Source organism: Orcinus orca, chromosome 18 (assembly GCF_937001465.1).
Source record: "Orcinus orca chromosome 18, mOrcOrc1.1, whole genome shotgun sequence".
Lineage (NCBI taxonomy): Eukaryota > Metazoa > Chordata > Mammalia > Artiodactyla > Delphinidae > Orcinus > Orcinus orca.
In genome coordinates this window covers 54090891-54104607 of record NC_064576.1, presented here as the reverse complement: position 1 = coordinate 54104607, position 13717 = coordinate 54090891, and the positions used below count along the sequence as shown (strand labels likewise).

The window sequence follows — 13717 nt, the reverse complement described above, 5'->3', positions numbered from 1 at the left end:
GTTGCCACTGTGGATATAAACAAATTCATTCACTTTCCATCTTCTTAAGACTGGAGCTCGGTATCAAAGAATTTACAAAAGCCTTTACATTTTTGGATAAAATGGACTAAATGTTTAACTTTTGTTTGATATAAGTGCTACAGAATTTATCTGAAGTTGATAACACAAAAGAAACTATTATCTTCAACATTAACACATGTAAGAAAAAGTTATTCATATTATTAGCACCAAAATTTTTTACAGTAAGTAGATGTTTATATGCTACTACTATTAATAGCTTGCTTAAACCTGTTACACTGTTTTAGCACTAGTACATTGTGTATGTGCTTTTAAAAATTGCACAACATTGTAAATCAACTGTACTCCAATAAAAATTAATTTTAAAACATTGCTTGTAAGTGCTATTGTTTGTCAATTCCTGTACCTCATCTGATGGCTGTCCTCCTCAGTTTCCTCCATTTTGAAGCCTCTTTATTTTATTTTATTTTTTTATTTTTTTTAACATCTTTATTGGGGTATAATTGCTTTACAATGGTGTGTTAGTTTCTGCTTTATAACAAAGTGAATCAGTTATACATATACATATGTTCCCATATCTCTTCCCTCTTGCGTCTCCCTCCCTCCCACCCTCCCTATCCCACCCCTCCAGGCGGTCACAAAGCACCGAGCTGATATCCCTGTGCCATGCGGCTGCTTCCCACTAGCTATCTACCTTACGTTTGTTAGTGTATATATGTCCATGCCTCTCTCTCGCCCTGTCACAGCTCACCCTTCCCCCTCCCCATATCCTCAAGTCCGTTCTCCCGTAGGTCTGTGTCTTTATTCCTGTCTTACCCCTAGGTTCTTAATGACATTTTTTTTTCTTAAATTCCATATGTATGTGTTAGCATACGGTATTTGTCTTTCTCTTTCTGACTTACTTCACTCTGTATGACAGACTCTAGGTCTATCCACCTCATTACAAATAGCTCAATTTCGTTTCTTTTTATGGCTGAGTAATATTCCATTGTATATATGTGCCACATCTTCTTTATCCATTCATCTGTCAGTGGACACTTAGGTTGTTTCCATCTCCGGGCTATTGTAAATAGAGCTGCAATGAACATTCTGGTACATGACTCTTTTTGAATTTTGGTTTTCTCAGGGTATATGACCAGTAGTGGGATTGCTGGGTCGTATGGTAGTTCTATTTGTAGTTTTTTAAGGAACCTCCATACTGTTCTCCATAGTGGCTGTACCAATTCACATTCCCACCAGCAGTGCAAGAGTGTTCCCTTTTCTCCACACCCTCTCCAGCATTTATTGTTTCTAGATTTTTTGATGATGGCCATTCTGACTGGTGTGAGATGATATCTCATTGTAGTTTTGATTTGCATTTCCCTAATGATTAACGATGTTGAGCATTCTTTCATGTGTTTGTTGGCAGTCTGTGTATCTTCTTTGGAGAAATGTCTATTTAGGTCTTCTGCTCATTTTTGGATTGGGTTGTTTGTTTTTTTGTTACTGAGCTGCATGAGCTGCTTGTAAATTTTGGAAATTAATCCTTTGTCAGTTGCTTCACTTGCAAATATTTTCTCCCATTCTGAGGGTTGTCTTTTGGTCTTGTTTATGGTTTCCTTTGCTGTGCAAAAGCGTTGAAGTTTCATTAGGTCCCATTTGTTTATTTTTATTTCCATTTCTCTAGGAGGTGTGTCAAAAAGGAATTTGCTGTGATTTATGTCATAGAGTGTTCTGCCTATGTTTTCCTCTAAGAGTTTGATAGTTTCTGGCCTTACATTTAGGTCTTTAATCCATTTTGAGCTTATTTTTGTGTATGGTGGTAGGGAGTGATCTAATCTCATACTTTAACATGTACCTGTCCAGTTTTCCCAGCACCACTTGTTGAAGACGCTGTGTTTTCTCCACTGTACATTCCTGCCTCCTTTATCAAAGATAAGGTGACCATATGTGCGTGGGTTTATCTCTGGGCTTTCTATCCTGTTCCATTGATCTATCTTTCTGTTTTTGTGCCAGTACCATACTGTCTTGATTACTGTAGCTTTGTAGTATAGTCTGAAGTCAGGGAGCCTGATTCCTCCAGCTCCATTTTTCGTTCTCAAGATTGCTTTGGCTATTCGGGGTCTTTTGTGTTTCCATACAAATTGTGCAATTTTTTGTTCTAGTTCTGTGAAAAATGCCAGTGGTAGTTTGATAGGGATTGCATTGAATCTGTAGATTGCTTTGGGTAGTATCGTCATTTCTACAATGTTGATTCTTCCAGTCCAAGAACATGGTATACGTCTCCATCTATTTGTGTCATCTTTAATTTCTTTCATCAGTGTCTTATAATTCTCTGCATACAGGTCTTTTGTCTCCTTAGGTAGGTTTATTCCTAGATATTTTATTCTTTTTGTTGCAATGGTAAATGGGAGTGTTTTCTTGATTTCACTTTCAGATTTTTAATCATTAGTATATAGGAATGCCAGAGATTTCTGTGCATTAATTTTGTATCCTGCTACTTTACCAAATTCATTGATTAGCTCTAGTAGTTTTCTGGTAGCATCTTTAGGATTCTCTATGTATAGTATCATGTCATCTGCAAACAGTGACAGCTTTACTTCTTCTTTTCCGATTTGGATTCCTTTTATATCCTTTTATTCTCTGATTACTGTGGCTAAAACTTCCAAAACTATATTGAATAAGAGTGGTGAGAGTGAACATAGATGCAAAAATCCTCAACAAAATACTAGCAAACAGAATCCAACAGCACATTAAAAGGATCATACATCATGATCAAGTGGGGTTTATTCCAGGAATGCAAGGATTCTTCAATATATGCAAATCAATCAATGTGATAAACCATATTAACAAATTGAAGGAGAGAAACCATATGATCATCTCAATAGATGCAGAGAAAGCTTTTGACAAAATTCAACATCCATTTATGATAAAAACCCTGCAGAACGTAGGCATAGAAGGCACTTTCCTCAACATAATAAAGGCCATATATGACAAACCCACAGCCAACATCATCCTCAGTGGTGAAAAACTGAAACCATTTCCACTAAGATCAGGAACAAGACAAGGTTGCCCACTCTCAAGCCTCTTTAAATGAATAACTGTGGTGATTCCTAGCATGGCTTTTCGGGAGAACTCGGCTGCAAGAAAATGCACATCATTGATAAGTATCTCCTCCCAGTGAGTTTGTATGGCCTCTAATTCTTAAAAAGGAATCCATATATTTTGGCCCTTTCAGGAGTAAAGCCGATTGAGTTAAATTCCATTGAAGTTGGGTAGAAATTACTGCTGTCATCTGTGTAGATACCAAGTGAACATTTTAAAAGAGGGGGAAAATACTAAATAAAATAGAGAAGAAAAACAAAACAAAACAAAACCCGGACTATATATATTGTGTGGCTGAGTAATAGGAAAAACATTCAAATGACCAAGAAAAGCTTCTGAATATCTTTCTCTTTGGATTGGAGAAGATGACTCCCCAGTTGTTGTATGGAATGTTATATTCAGAGAGAGGTAACTCTAAAGCTAAAGAAACTATCCTCCATGTCTTAAAAATTAATTCTGCATTTTCTTTGGTGGGTGTTGGGGATTGGTTTCAGGATATGACAGCGCGTGAGTTGCTACAGCAGAGATACACGCTTCCAAATGGAGACACTGCCTGGCGGTCCTCACCCCTTGTAAATGCTGCTCTGGAAGGGAAGCTGGTCCTCTTGGATGGCATTCACAGAGTCAATGCTGGTACATTCGCTGTATTACAAAGGTCTGTATGAGTCACACACACAAAAACACACCTCGTAAGCAGCAGACGTGGAACTTTCTCAATCTTCTAATTTAAACTGGGTTACATAGTCCCTGAGGAATTTATAATTCTATATCCAAGTAGAACAGCAGATATTTTTATTGTTTTAAGCACAGTAGAGTAAAACTTCAAATAATGAACATTTGGGGAAAAGCCACCACCGTAGCAAAATTCTGTGTGTAAGAGCTGAAAAAAGAAAACTTTTAAGTAGTAATTTTGAAACTTTATATAGGTTGATGGATATATGCAATGTCATACAGCTGAAGTTTCTGCAGTTTGTCAAAGCTTCACTGTTTACAAACTCCTTTGCAATCCTAAATCTAAATTATTGGTGATACTGTCAGCATTTTTCTTTTTTGAGAGAGTGAGTATAGTTCCTTATATAACATGTGTAATAGCTCTTTGATTATATTTTCTATAGGCTAAAGTTCACTTTGTTTACAAACTTGAACATTTGTGTCACTGTTGTTTTCTTATTTCAGTTGAGGTGGGGCAAATATCCACACATTCCTAGTTAACTTCCCTTTAATGTTAAGACTTCATGTGTAACTTTCATGGAAACTATTCCCATCTTGTGTCACTTCGGGAGATTAGTGATACCATTTTTGTTTGTTTGTTACATCTTGATTCTATCACTTGTAGACATTGTTTTTAACTTTTAAATCTAAATTTTAACTTACTGGGAAATTTCAAATAAGCGAAATAATCTAGTTCCCCAACTAACCCTTCAAGTTTTTTGTGCTTGACAAGATGCAAACAGTGAGTGTAATTAAGGATTCTAAGAACACTGCGTTAATCTCGATTCAATCTGAGAGCACTTAAAAGTAATAACCACAAACTTCCAGTGATTTACCGTAAACATTCTATAGATTTACAGTATTTTTCTCCTCTAAACAGGCAAATACAAACACAAACAAAATAATACCTACTGCCTCCTTTTACTGGCCATCTCTTGCCTGTTAGGTCAAGTAGTGGTAATAGCAGCAGCTACCATTAATTGAGTACTTTCTCTACACCAGGCATTGTGCTAAGCCAGTGTTTCTCAGATGCGCAACCGTGGAATCTCCTTGTGGGAATGAGGCTTAAAAATTACTGATGCCTGGGCTCCACCTCCTCAAATTCTGATGTAATTGATCCAGGATGAGGCCTGGACATTGGCATTTTTAACTGCGTCCCAGTAGATTCTAATCTGCAGCTAAGATTGAGAACAACTATGTTAAGCATGTGCCTTACATTAGCTGTTCAATTTTCACAGCAATACTGTGAGGTTGGTATTATTGCCCTAGTTTTATAAAAGATAAAATTTAAACAGGCGGGGGCTTCCCTTGTGGCACAGTGGTTGAGAGTCCGCCTGCTGATGCAGGGGACATGAGTTTGTGCCCCGGTCCGGGAAGATCCCACATGCCGCGGAGCCTGCGCGTCCGGAGCCTGTACTCTGCAACGGGAGAGGCCACAACAGTGAGAGGCCCGCGTACCGCAAAAAAAAAAAAAAATTAAACAGGCGGATTAGTTCTTCCCCTTCCCAGTCCATTCAGCTAATAAGATACAGGGCTGGGACTTGAACCCAGGTCTGAGTGACTCCACTGCCCATGCTCTTAACCTCTGCATTATGCAGTCTCTCCTCTCCTCAGTGCTCACCGAGCGGAGGTCTGTGGGGCGACTGTACTATGGGCATCAGGAAACTTTAGTGGTTGGTTTAAGACCTAGAACAGCAGGTTTCAACCTCTGCAACATCTGGAAGACAATGCTGTTTGTGCTGTGGATGGCTAGGTCCCATCATAGTTGGTATATGAAATAGCATTAGTTATTTCATTGTAAAGATTTTAGATATTTTAAATCCTGTAATTGTAAAGATAGAAATATTTTGATAATACTACCCCTTAAAGAGTTATGTTAGACTCAAGTGAATATGTACCAGCTGCCTTGTTCATTAATATTTACCTCATGGTTATCCTGAGTCAGTCATTCAGCTGTTTCTCTTTTTGTTTTTTTAGTTGTTTTACAATGTTGTGTTAGTTTTTTTATTTTTAAAAAATCTTTATTAGAGTATAATTGCTTTACAATGGTGTGTTAGTTTCTGCTTTATAACAAAGTAAATCAGCCATAGATATACATATATCCCCACATCTCCTCCCTCTTGTGTCTCCCTCCCACCCTCCCTATCCCACCCCACTAGGTGGACACAAAGCACCAAGCTGATCTCCTTGTGCTATGCGGCTGCTTCCCACTAGCTATCTGTTTTACGTTTGGTAGTGTATATATGTCCAGGCCACTCTCTCACTTCATCCCAGCTTACCCCTCCCCCTCCCTGTGTCCTTGAGTCCATTCTCTACGTCTGCGTCTTTATTCCTGTCTTGCCCTTAGGTTCTTCATAACCATTTTTTTGTTGTTTTCTTTATATTCCATATATATGTGTTAGGGTACGGTATTTGTTTTTCTCTTTCTGAATTACTTCACTCTGTATGACAGTCTCTGGGTCCATCCACCTCACTACAAATAACTCAATTTTGTTTCTTTTTATGGCTGAGTAATATTCCATTGTATATATGTGCCGCATCTTCTTTATCCATTCATCTGTTGATGGACACTTAGGCTGCTTCCATGTCCTGGCTATTGTAGGTAGAGCTGCAGTGAACATTGTGGTACATGACTCTTTTTGGATTATAGTTTTCTCAGGGTATATGCCCAGTAGCGGGATTGCTGGGTCGTATGGTAGTTCTCTTTGCAGTTTTTTAAGGAACCTCCATACTGTTCTCCACAGTGGCTGTATCAATTTACATTCCCACCAACAGTGCAAGAGGGTTCCCTTTTCTCCATACCCTCTCCAGCATTTATTGTTTGTAGATTTTTTGATGATGGCCATTTGACTGGTGTGAGGTGATACCTCATTGTAGTTTTGATTTGCATTTCTCTAATGATTAGTGATGTTGAGCATCCTTTCATGTGTTTGTTGGCAATCTGTATATCTTCTTTGGAGAAATGTCTATTTAGATCTTCTGCCCATTTTTGGATTGGGTTATTTGATTTTTTGTTATTGAGCTGCATGAGCTGCTTGTAAATTTTGGAGATTAATCCTTTGTCAGTTGCTTCATTTGCAAATATTTTCTGCCATTCTGAGGGTTGTCTTTTTGTCTTGGTTATGGTTTCCTTTGCTGTGCAAAAGTTTTTAAGTTTCATTAGGTCCCATTTGTTTACTTTTGTTTTTAGTTTCCATTTCTCTAGGAGGTGGGTCAAAAAGGATCTTGCTGTGACTTATGTCATATAGTGTTGTGCCTATGTTTTCCTCTATAAGGTTTATAGTGTCTGGACTTACATTTAGGTCTTTAATACATTTTGAGTTTATTTTTGTGTATGGTGTTAGGGAGTGTTCTAATTTCATTCTTTTACATGTAGCTGTCCAGTTTTCCCAGCACCACTTATTGAAGACGCTGTGTTTTCTCCATTGTATATTCTTACCTCCTTTATCAAAGATAAGATGACCATATGTGCGTGGGTTTATCTCTGGGCTTTCCATCCTGTTCCATTGACCTATATTTCTGTTTTTGTGCCAGTACCATACTGTCTTGATTACTGTAGCTTTGTAGTATAGTCTGAAGTCCAGGAGCCTGATTCCTCCAGCTCTGTTTTTCTTTCTCAAGATTGCTTTGGCTATTTTGGGTCCTTTGTGTTTCCATGCAAATTGTGCAATTTTTTGTTCTAGTTCTGTGAAAAATGCCACTGGTAGTTTGATAGGGATTGCATTGAATCTGTAGATTGCTTTGGGTAGTATCGTCATTTTCAAGATGTTGATTCTTCCAATCCAAGAACATGGTATATCTCTCTATGTGTTGGTATCATCTTTAATTTCTTTCATCAATATCTTGTAGTTTTCTGCATACAGGTCTTTTGTCTCCTTAGGTAGGTTTATTCCTAGGTATTTTATTCTTTTTGTTGCAGTGGTAAATGGGAGTGTTTCCTTAATTTCTCTTTCAGATTTTTCATTATCAATGTATAGGAATGCAAGATTTCTATGCATTAATTTTGTATCCTGCTACTTTACCAATAAGCTGTTTCTTTTCATTTCCTTCCTTCTTCCCCTTTCTAGCTCCTCCTCCTCCTCCTCCCTATTCACATCTAGTAACCATGACTACTGTCCTCCAGTACAGAAACCAACAGTTTTTGCCAAGTATAACAGCACTAGCCAACTTAAAATTTCGAAAGGTGCATTTAACAAAATTGCTAGATTCAATTGCCAGTAATAATACATATGACTAAAATATTAACTGACTGATGCTACCTCTAATAACTTCAGTGTTCAAAACTGATTGTTTGCTGACCTTCCCCTATCCCATTAGATTGATCCATGACCGAGAGCTAAGCCTCTATGATGGCTCTAGGCTGCTGAGAGAAGACCGGTATATGCGTTTAAAGGAGGAGCTGCAAATGTCTGATGAGCAGCTACAGAAGAGGTAATTTGGGGTATAGTACTGTTATTCTTATCGTCAAGTGTACCTTTTTAAAAATTATTCTTCTAAACATAGGGTGAATCCAAGATATCTTTGAACAGCTTAATAATTTGGCGTCCTAGACAAGATCATGTTTTGGCACTTTTTAATGCTTGAGTTTGCTATCCGAGATGTACTCTGTACTTTCAGCCTTATGTTACATAAGGGGTTAAACATTTTATAAGAGCATTAGTTTTAAGAAGATAATCCCTCTTCTGCTGTCTGGAGCAATTCAATTTTGGCCCCAAACTTTGTATCACTTCAGAAAAAACAAAAAGGGAGCCTCACAGTTAATTGGGCCTACCATCCTGGGAAGTGATCAGTGATTTCTGGGGTTTGTCATCTGTTGCAAGATTACCCTTTGTGCCTTATTTTAACATTCCTTCTGGAGCTGTAACAACCAAATTCAATGTATGAGATTGGATTGGATCCTGGATCAGGAGATGAAATGAAAACAGCTGTAAAAGACATTTTAGGACAATTGAGAAAGTGTAAATGATATTGAATTAATATTAATTTTCTTAGGTACCATAATGGTACTGTGTTTATGAGGGGGTTGACCTAAAACAAATAGACTCGAATTGTTTCTCCAGCAAAAATGTGTTTATTCAAGATCAACAAAGAACTGCAGTTTAGGATCGCTAACCATGGCAAGCCACGTGCAAGTCCTTATGCAACAAGAAGAGGAGGAAGGACTCTTCTAAAAGGGAAAACGGAAGTCGGGAGAGCTATAGTGAACAAAGAATCCATTGGAGGAATTGAGAGTTCAAAGTGTAGTGGCTTTACATTGGCTGAGTCCTGCTAGTCTCTCATTGGCTGAGCTCTTGCCAGGCAAGAAAAGGAAGTTTTTCTTCTTCCTGTTGGGCTCTGCTACTGTCACAGGGCATGGGAGCTCCCACTTCTGGCCTTCCGACTACTTAATTGAGGTTTCTGTCTATTGATTTTTTTGCAAGGAGAATATTTCTATTCCTAGGAGCTGTATGCTGAAATATTTAACGGATAAAATGAAAAGATTTCTACAACTTACTTCCAAATGTTTCAGGGAAAAAAAAGACATGATGAATGGTAACAAATACACACACCACAAAGAGCAAGGAGAGTGAGAACACAAAGTGGTAAAATCTTAACAACTGGTGAAATCTAGGTGAAGGATATATGGGTGTTCATATTCTATTCTTTCAAATTTTCTATGGGTTTGAAAAATTTCAAATTAAGAAGTTAAAAAGAAAGTATTTCTTTGAGCTGCACACTATACTTTCCTTTAGAGGAGGTTTAGCAATTATAAGTAATTTTCTGTCTCATCACATTTCCATGGATATTTTCATGTAATTAGAGATTGTTACTTTGGGGAATTCCTATTTACTTAATTGAATCTTATTTGATTGTAGCTCCCCCTTCCCCAAAAGGGCTTGCTGCCATATTTAAAACAATAAAATCCTACAAATGATAATTACATATATTTCTTATTGTGATTATGTTTTAAGGAGAATTTTTAAAACTTTCCTTGGAATTTTTTTCTAGAGTGGAAATATTAAATCTTACTATCTCTGTATAAGTTATTTAAAAATTCACTTGATTACACAGCTATTTATGCTTCTGAGGTGCCTATCATCAGATTCCTCTACCCCAGTAGGTGGTTTGGTTGAGTGTTTAGGGAAGCAAATAATAAGGATTCCTCTCATATCATACCTGGGAATTATAACATTCAGCTACTGCACATTATTTACATCACGCATCAGGGAACAGTTGTATTTTCAAGGAGATGAATCGAAGTAATTGGGCACTAACTATCAGCAAGACTGCCCATTGGTTTCCCTTAGGGCTTAGGGAGCGGTGTCTTCTAGCCAAATGTCCAGGAAATGACAACCGTTTCCTATGAAAAGAACCCAAGTTCTCCCTAATGGTCATAAGCAGTTTTACAAATGAAAACACTTTCAGGAACAAAGTGGCCCTTAGCTTCACGTTCAGGATTTGGCTCAGACTGGTTAGTAGTCCTTCCTTCTCGAAGTGGCCTGTCTTCATCGCTACTGATTCTCATCACTCCCATGAATAGAAACCCAGCTCAGTTCTGTCTCAGAAGTCACTCTGAATAGGTGGAGACAGATCAGAGTGCTGCTTAGTTTCCTTCGCTTATTTTTAAATTTTAATTTGAGTTTTTGTTTTTTTAAACAATTGTTAAATATGCCTGAAATTTGATCCAGATAGTTTTCAAGGCTTTTAATGAAAGATGCCAGTTCTCTGTTATCTGTCCTGGGACACTTTCCTGTTTCCTGTTCCTCAGAGGCTACCACTTTCAACTCTGAGCTGTTTCTTTTGATATTTACCTCCATATCACTAAACAATATACTTTCATTGACATTTTTTGATTCACTTTTCAGTGTCAGGCATTGTCTATTGATTTCCTACTATGGAAAATTACAGTTTAGCTCTCTTTCACCATTCCTCTGCCCACTACACATACATACTTCCTATCTCCCATTTTTCCTAAATATTAGGTAATCATTTTGTTTAGAACTTCATTCAGTATTTGCATTATTATCATGGCACAAGGACTGTACACAGCTGAACCATTCAGTAAACTACAGTTGTTTTTCTTTTCTTATATGCGTTTTGTTTTTCCTGAAGTTAGTAATTGCCTGCATATGAAGAGAGGTAGATATAGAAATAAACAATTAAAATGCAACCTTTAAATGTTACAATAGAGATCTCTACATAATGTTGTGGGAACACAGATGAGGAAGTGACCCGCTTTTCTTTTTTTCTTGTTACCTCACAGAGATTTATAGTGAAGCCAGGTCCTTTAAAAAGTTGGCAAATGTAAACAGGTAGTTTATACTTTATTTGAACCAAAAAAACAAGCTTTACAAATTGGCTTGAATTTTTATTTTTTTTTTACAGCTTTATTGGAGTATAATTGCTTTACAATGGTGTGTTAGTTTCTGCTTTAAACAAAGTGAATCAGTTATACATATACATATGTTCCCATATCTCTTCCCTCTTGCGTCTCCCTCCCTCCGACCCTCCCTATCCCATCCCTCTAGGTGGTCACAAAGCACCTAGCTGATCTCCCTGTGCTATGCGGGTGCTTCCCACTAGCTATCTGTTTTACGTTTGGTAGTGTATATATGTCCATGCCACTCTCTCACTTTGTCACAGCTTACCCTTCCCCCTCCCCATATCCTCAAGTCCATTCTCTAGTAGATCTGTGTCTTTATTCCCGTCTTGCCCCTAGGTTCTTCATGACATATTTTTTCCTTAAATTCCATATATATGTGGTAGCGAACGGTATTTGTCTTTCTCTTTCTGACTTACTTCACTCTGTATGACAGACTCTAGGTCCATCCACCTCATTACAAATAGCTCAATTTCGTTTCTTTTTATGCCTGAGTAATATTCCATTGTATATATGTGTCACATCTTCTTTATCCATTCATCCGATGATGGACACTTAGGTTGTTTCCAACTCCTGGCTATTGTAAATAGAGCTGCAATAAACATTTCGGTACATGACTCTTTTTGAATTATGGTTTTCTCAGGGTATATGCCCAGTAGTGGGATTGCTGGGTCATATTTGTAGTTTTTTAAGGAACCTCCATACTGTTCTCCATAGTGGCTGTACCAATTCACATTCACATTCCCACCAGCAGTGCAAGAGTGTTCCCTTTTCTCCACACCCTCTCCAGCATTTATTGTTTCTAGATTTTTTGATGATGGCCATTCTGACTGGTGTGAGATGATATCTCATTGTAGTTTTGATTTGCATTTCCCTAATGATTAACGATGTTGAGCATTCTTTCATGTGTTTGTTGGCACTCTGTATATCTTCTTTGGGGAAATGTCTATTTAGGTCTTCTGCCCATTTTTGGATTGGGTTGTTTGTTTTTTTGTTATTGAGCTGCATGAGCTGCTTATAAATTTTGGAGATTAATCCTTTGTCAGTTGCTTCATTTGCAAATATTTTCTCCCATTCTGAGGGTTGTCTTTTGGTCTTGTTTATGGTTTCCTTTGCTGTGCAAAAGCTTTGAAGTTTCATTAGGTCCCATTTGTTTATTTTTGTTTTTATTTCCATTTCTCTAGGAGGTGTGTCAAAAAGGAATTTGCGGTGATTTATGTCATAGAGTGTTCTGCCTATGTTTTCCTCTAAGAGTTTGATAGTTTCTGGCCTTACATTTAGGTCTTTAATCCATTTTGAGCTTATTTTTGTGTATGGTGTTAGGGAGTGATCTAATCTCATACTTTTACATGTATCTGTCCAGTTTCCCAGCACCACTTATTGAAGAGGCCGTCCTTTCTCCACTGTACATTCCTGCCTTCTTTATCAAAGATAAAGTGACCATATGTGCGTGTGTTTATCTCTGGGCTTTCTACACTGTTCCATTGATCTATCTTCCTGTTTTTGTGCCAGTACCATACTGTCTTGATTACTGTAGCTTTGTAGTATAGTATGAAGTCTGGGATCCTGATTCCTCCAGCTCCATTTTTCGTTCTCAAGATTGCTTTGGCTATTCGGGGTCTTTTGTGTTTCCATACAAATTGTGCAATTTTTTGTTCTAGTTCTGTGAAAAATGCCACTGGTAGTTTGATAGGGATTGCATTGAATCTAGATTGCTTTGGGTAGTATCGTCATTTTCACAATGTTGATTCTTCCAATCCAAGAACATGGTATATCTCTCCATCTATTTGTATCATCTTTAATTTCTTTCATCAGTGTCTTATATTTTTCTGCATACATGTCTTTTGTCTCCTTAGGTAGGTTTATTCCTAGATATTTTATTCTTTTTGTTGCAATGGTAAGTGGGAGTGTTTTCTTGATTTCACTTTCAGATTTTTCATCATTAGTGTATAGGAATGCCAGAGATTTCTGTCCATTTACTTTGTATCCTGCTACTTTACCAAATTCATTGATGAGCTCTGGTATTTTTCTGGTAGCATCTTTAGGATTCTTTGTGTATAGTATCATGTCATCTGCAAACAGTGACAGCTTTACATCTTTTCCAATTTGGATTCCTTTTATTTCCTTTTCTTCTCTGATTGCTGTGGCTAAAACTTCCAAAATTATGTTGAATAAGAGTGGTGAGAGTGGGCAACCTTGTCTTGTTCCTGATCTTAGTGGAAATGGTTTCAGTTTTTCACCATTGAGGACAATGTTGGCTGTGGGTTTGTCATATATGATCTTTATTATATTGAGGAAAGTTCCCTCTATGCCTACTTTCTGGAGGGTTTTTTTCATAAATGCGTGTTGAACTTTGTCGAACGCTTTCTCTGAAACTATTGAGATGACCATATGGTTTTTCTCCTTCAATTTGTTAAAATGGTGTATCACATTGATTGATTTGCGTATATTGAAGAATCCTTGCATTCCTGAAATATACCCCACTTGATCATGGTGTATGATCCTTTTAATGTGCTGCTGGATTCTGTTTGCTAGTATTTTGTT

The 13717-nt window shown here is 37.5% G+C and overlaps 1 protein-coding gene across 2 annotated transcripts in view; it reads left to right on the top strand.

The window, feature by feature from the left end:
* The window catches only part of VWA8 (von Willebrand factor A domain containing 8), a 368625-nt gene that overhangs the window by 105049 nt on the left and 249859 nt on the right, over nucleotides 1–13717 (top strand). For both annotated transcript variants that reach the window (XM_033436725.2, XM_004274556.3), the window contains exons 13-14: nucleotides 3597–3757; nucleotides 8131–8244. In XM_033436725.2, coding sequence (XP_033292616.1) covers nucleotides 3597–3757; nucleotides 8131–8244 — 275 coding nt within the window. The remainder of the gene's footprint in view (nucleotides 1–3596; nucleotides 3758–8130; nucleotides 8245–13717) is intronic.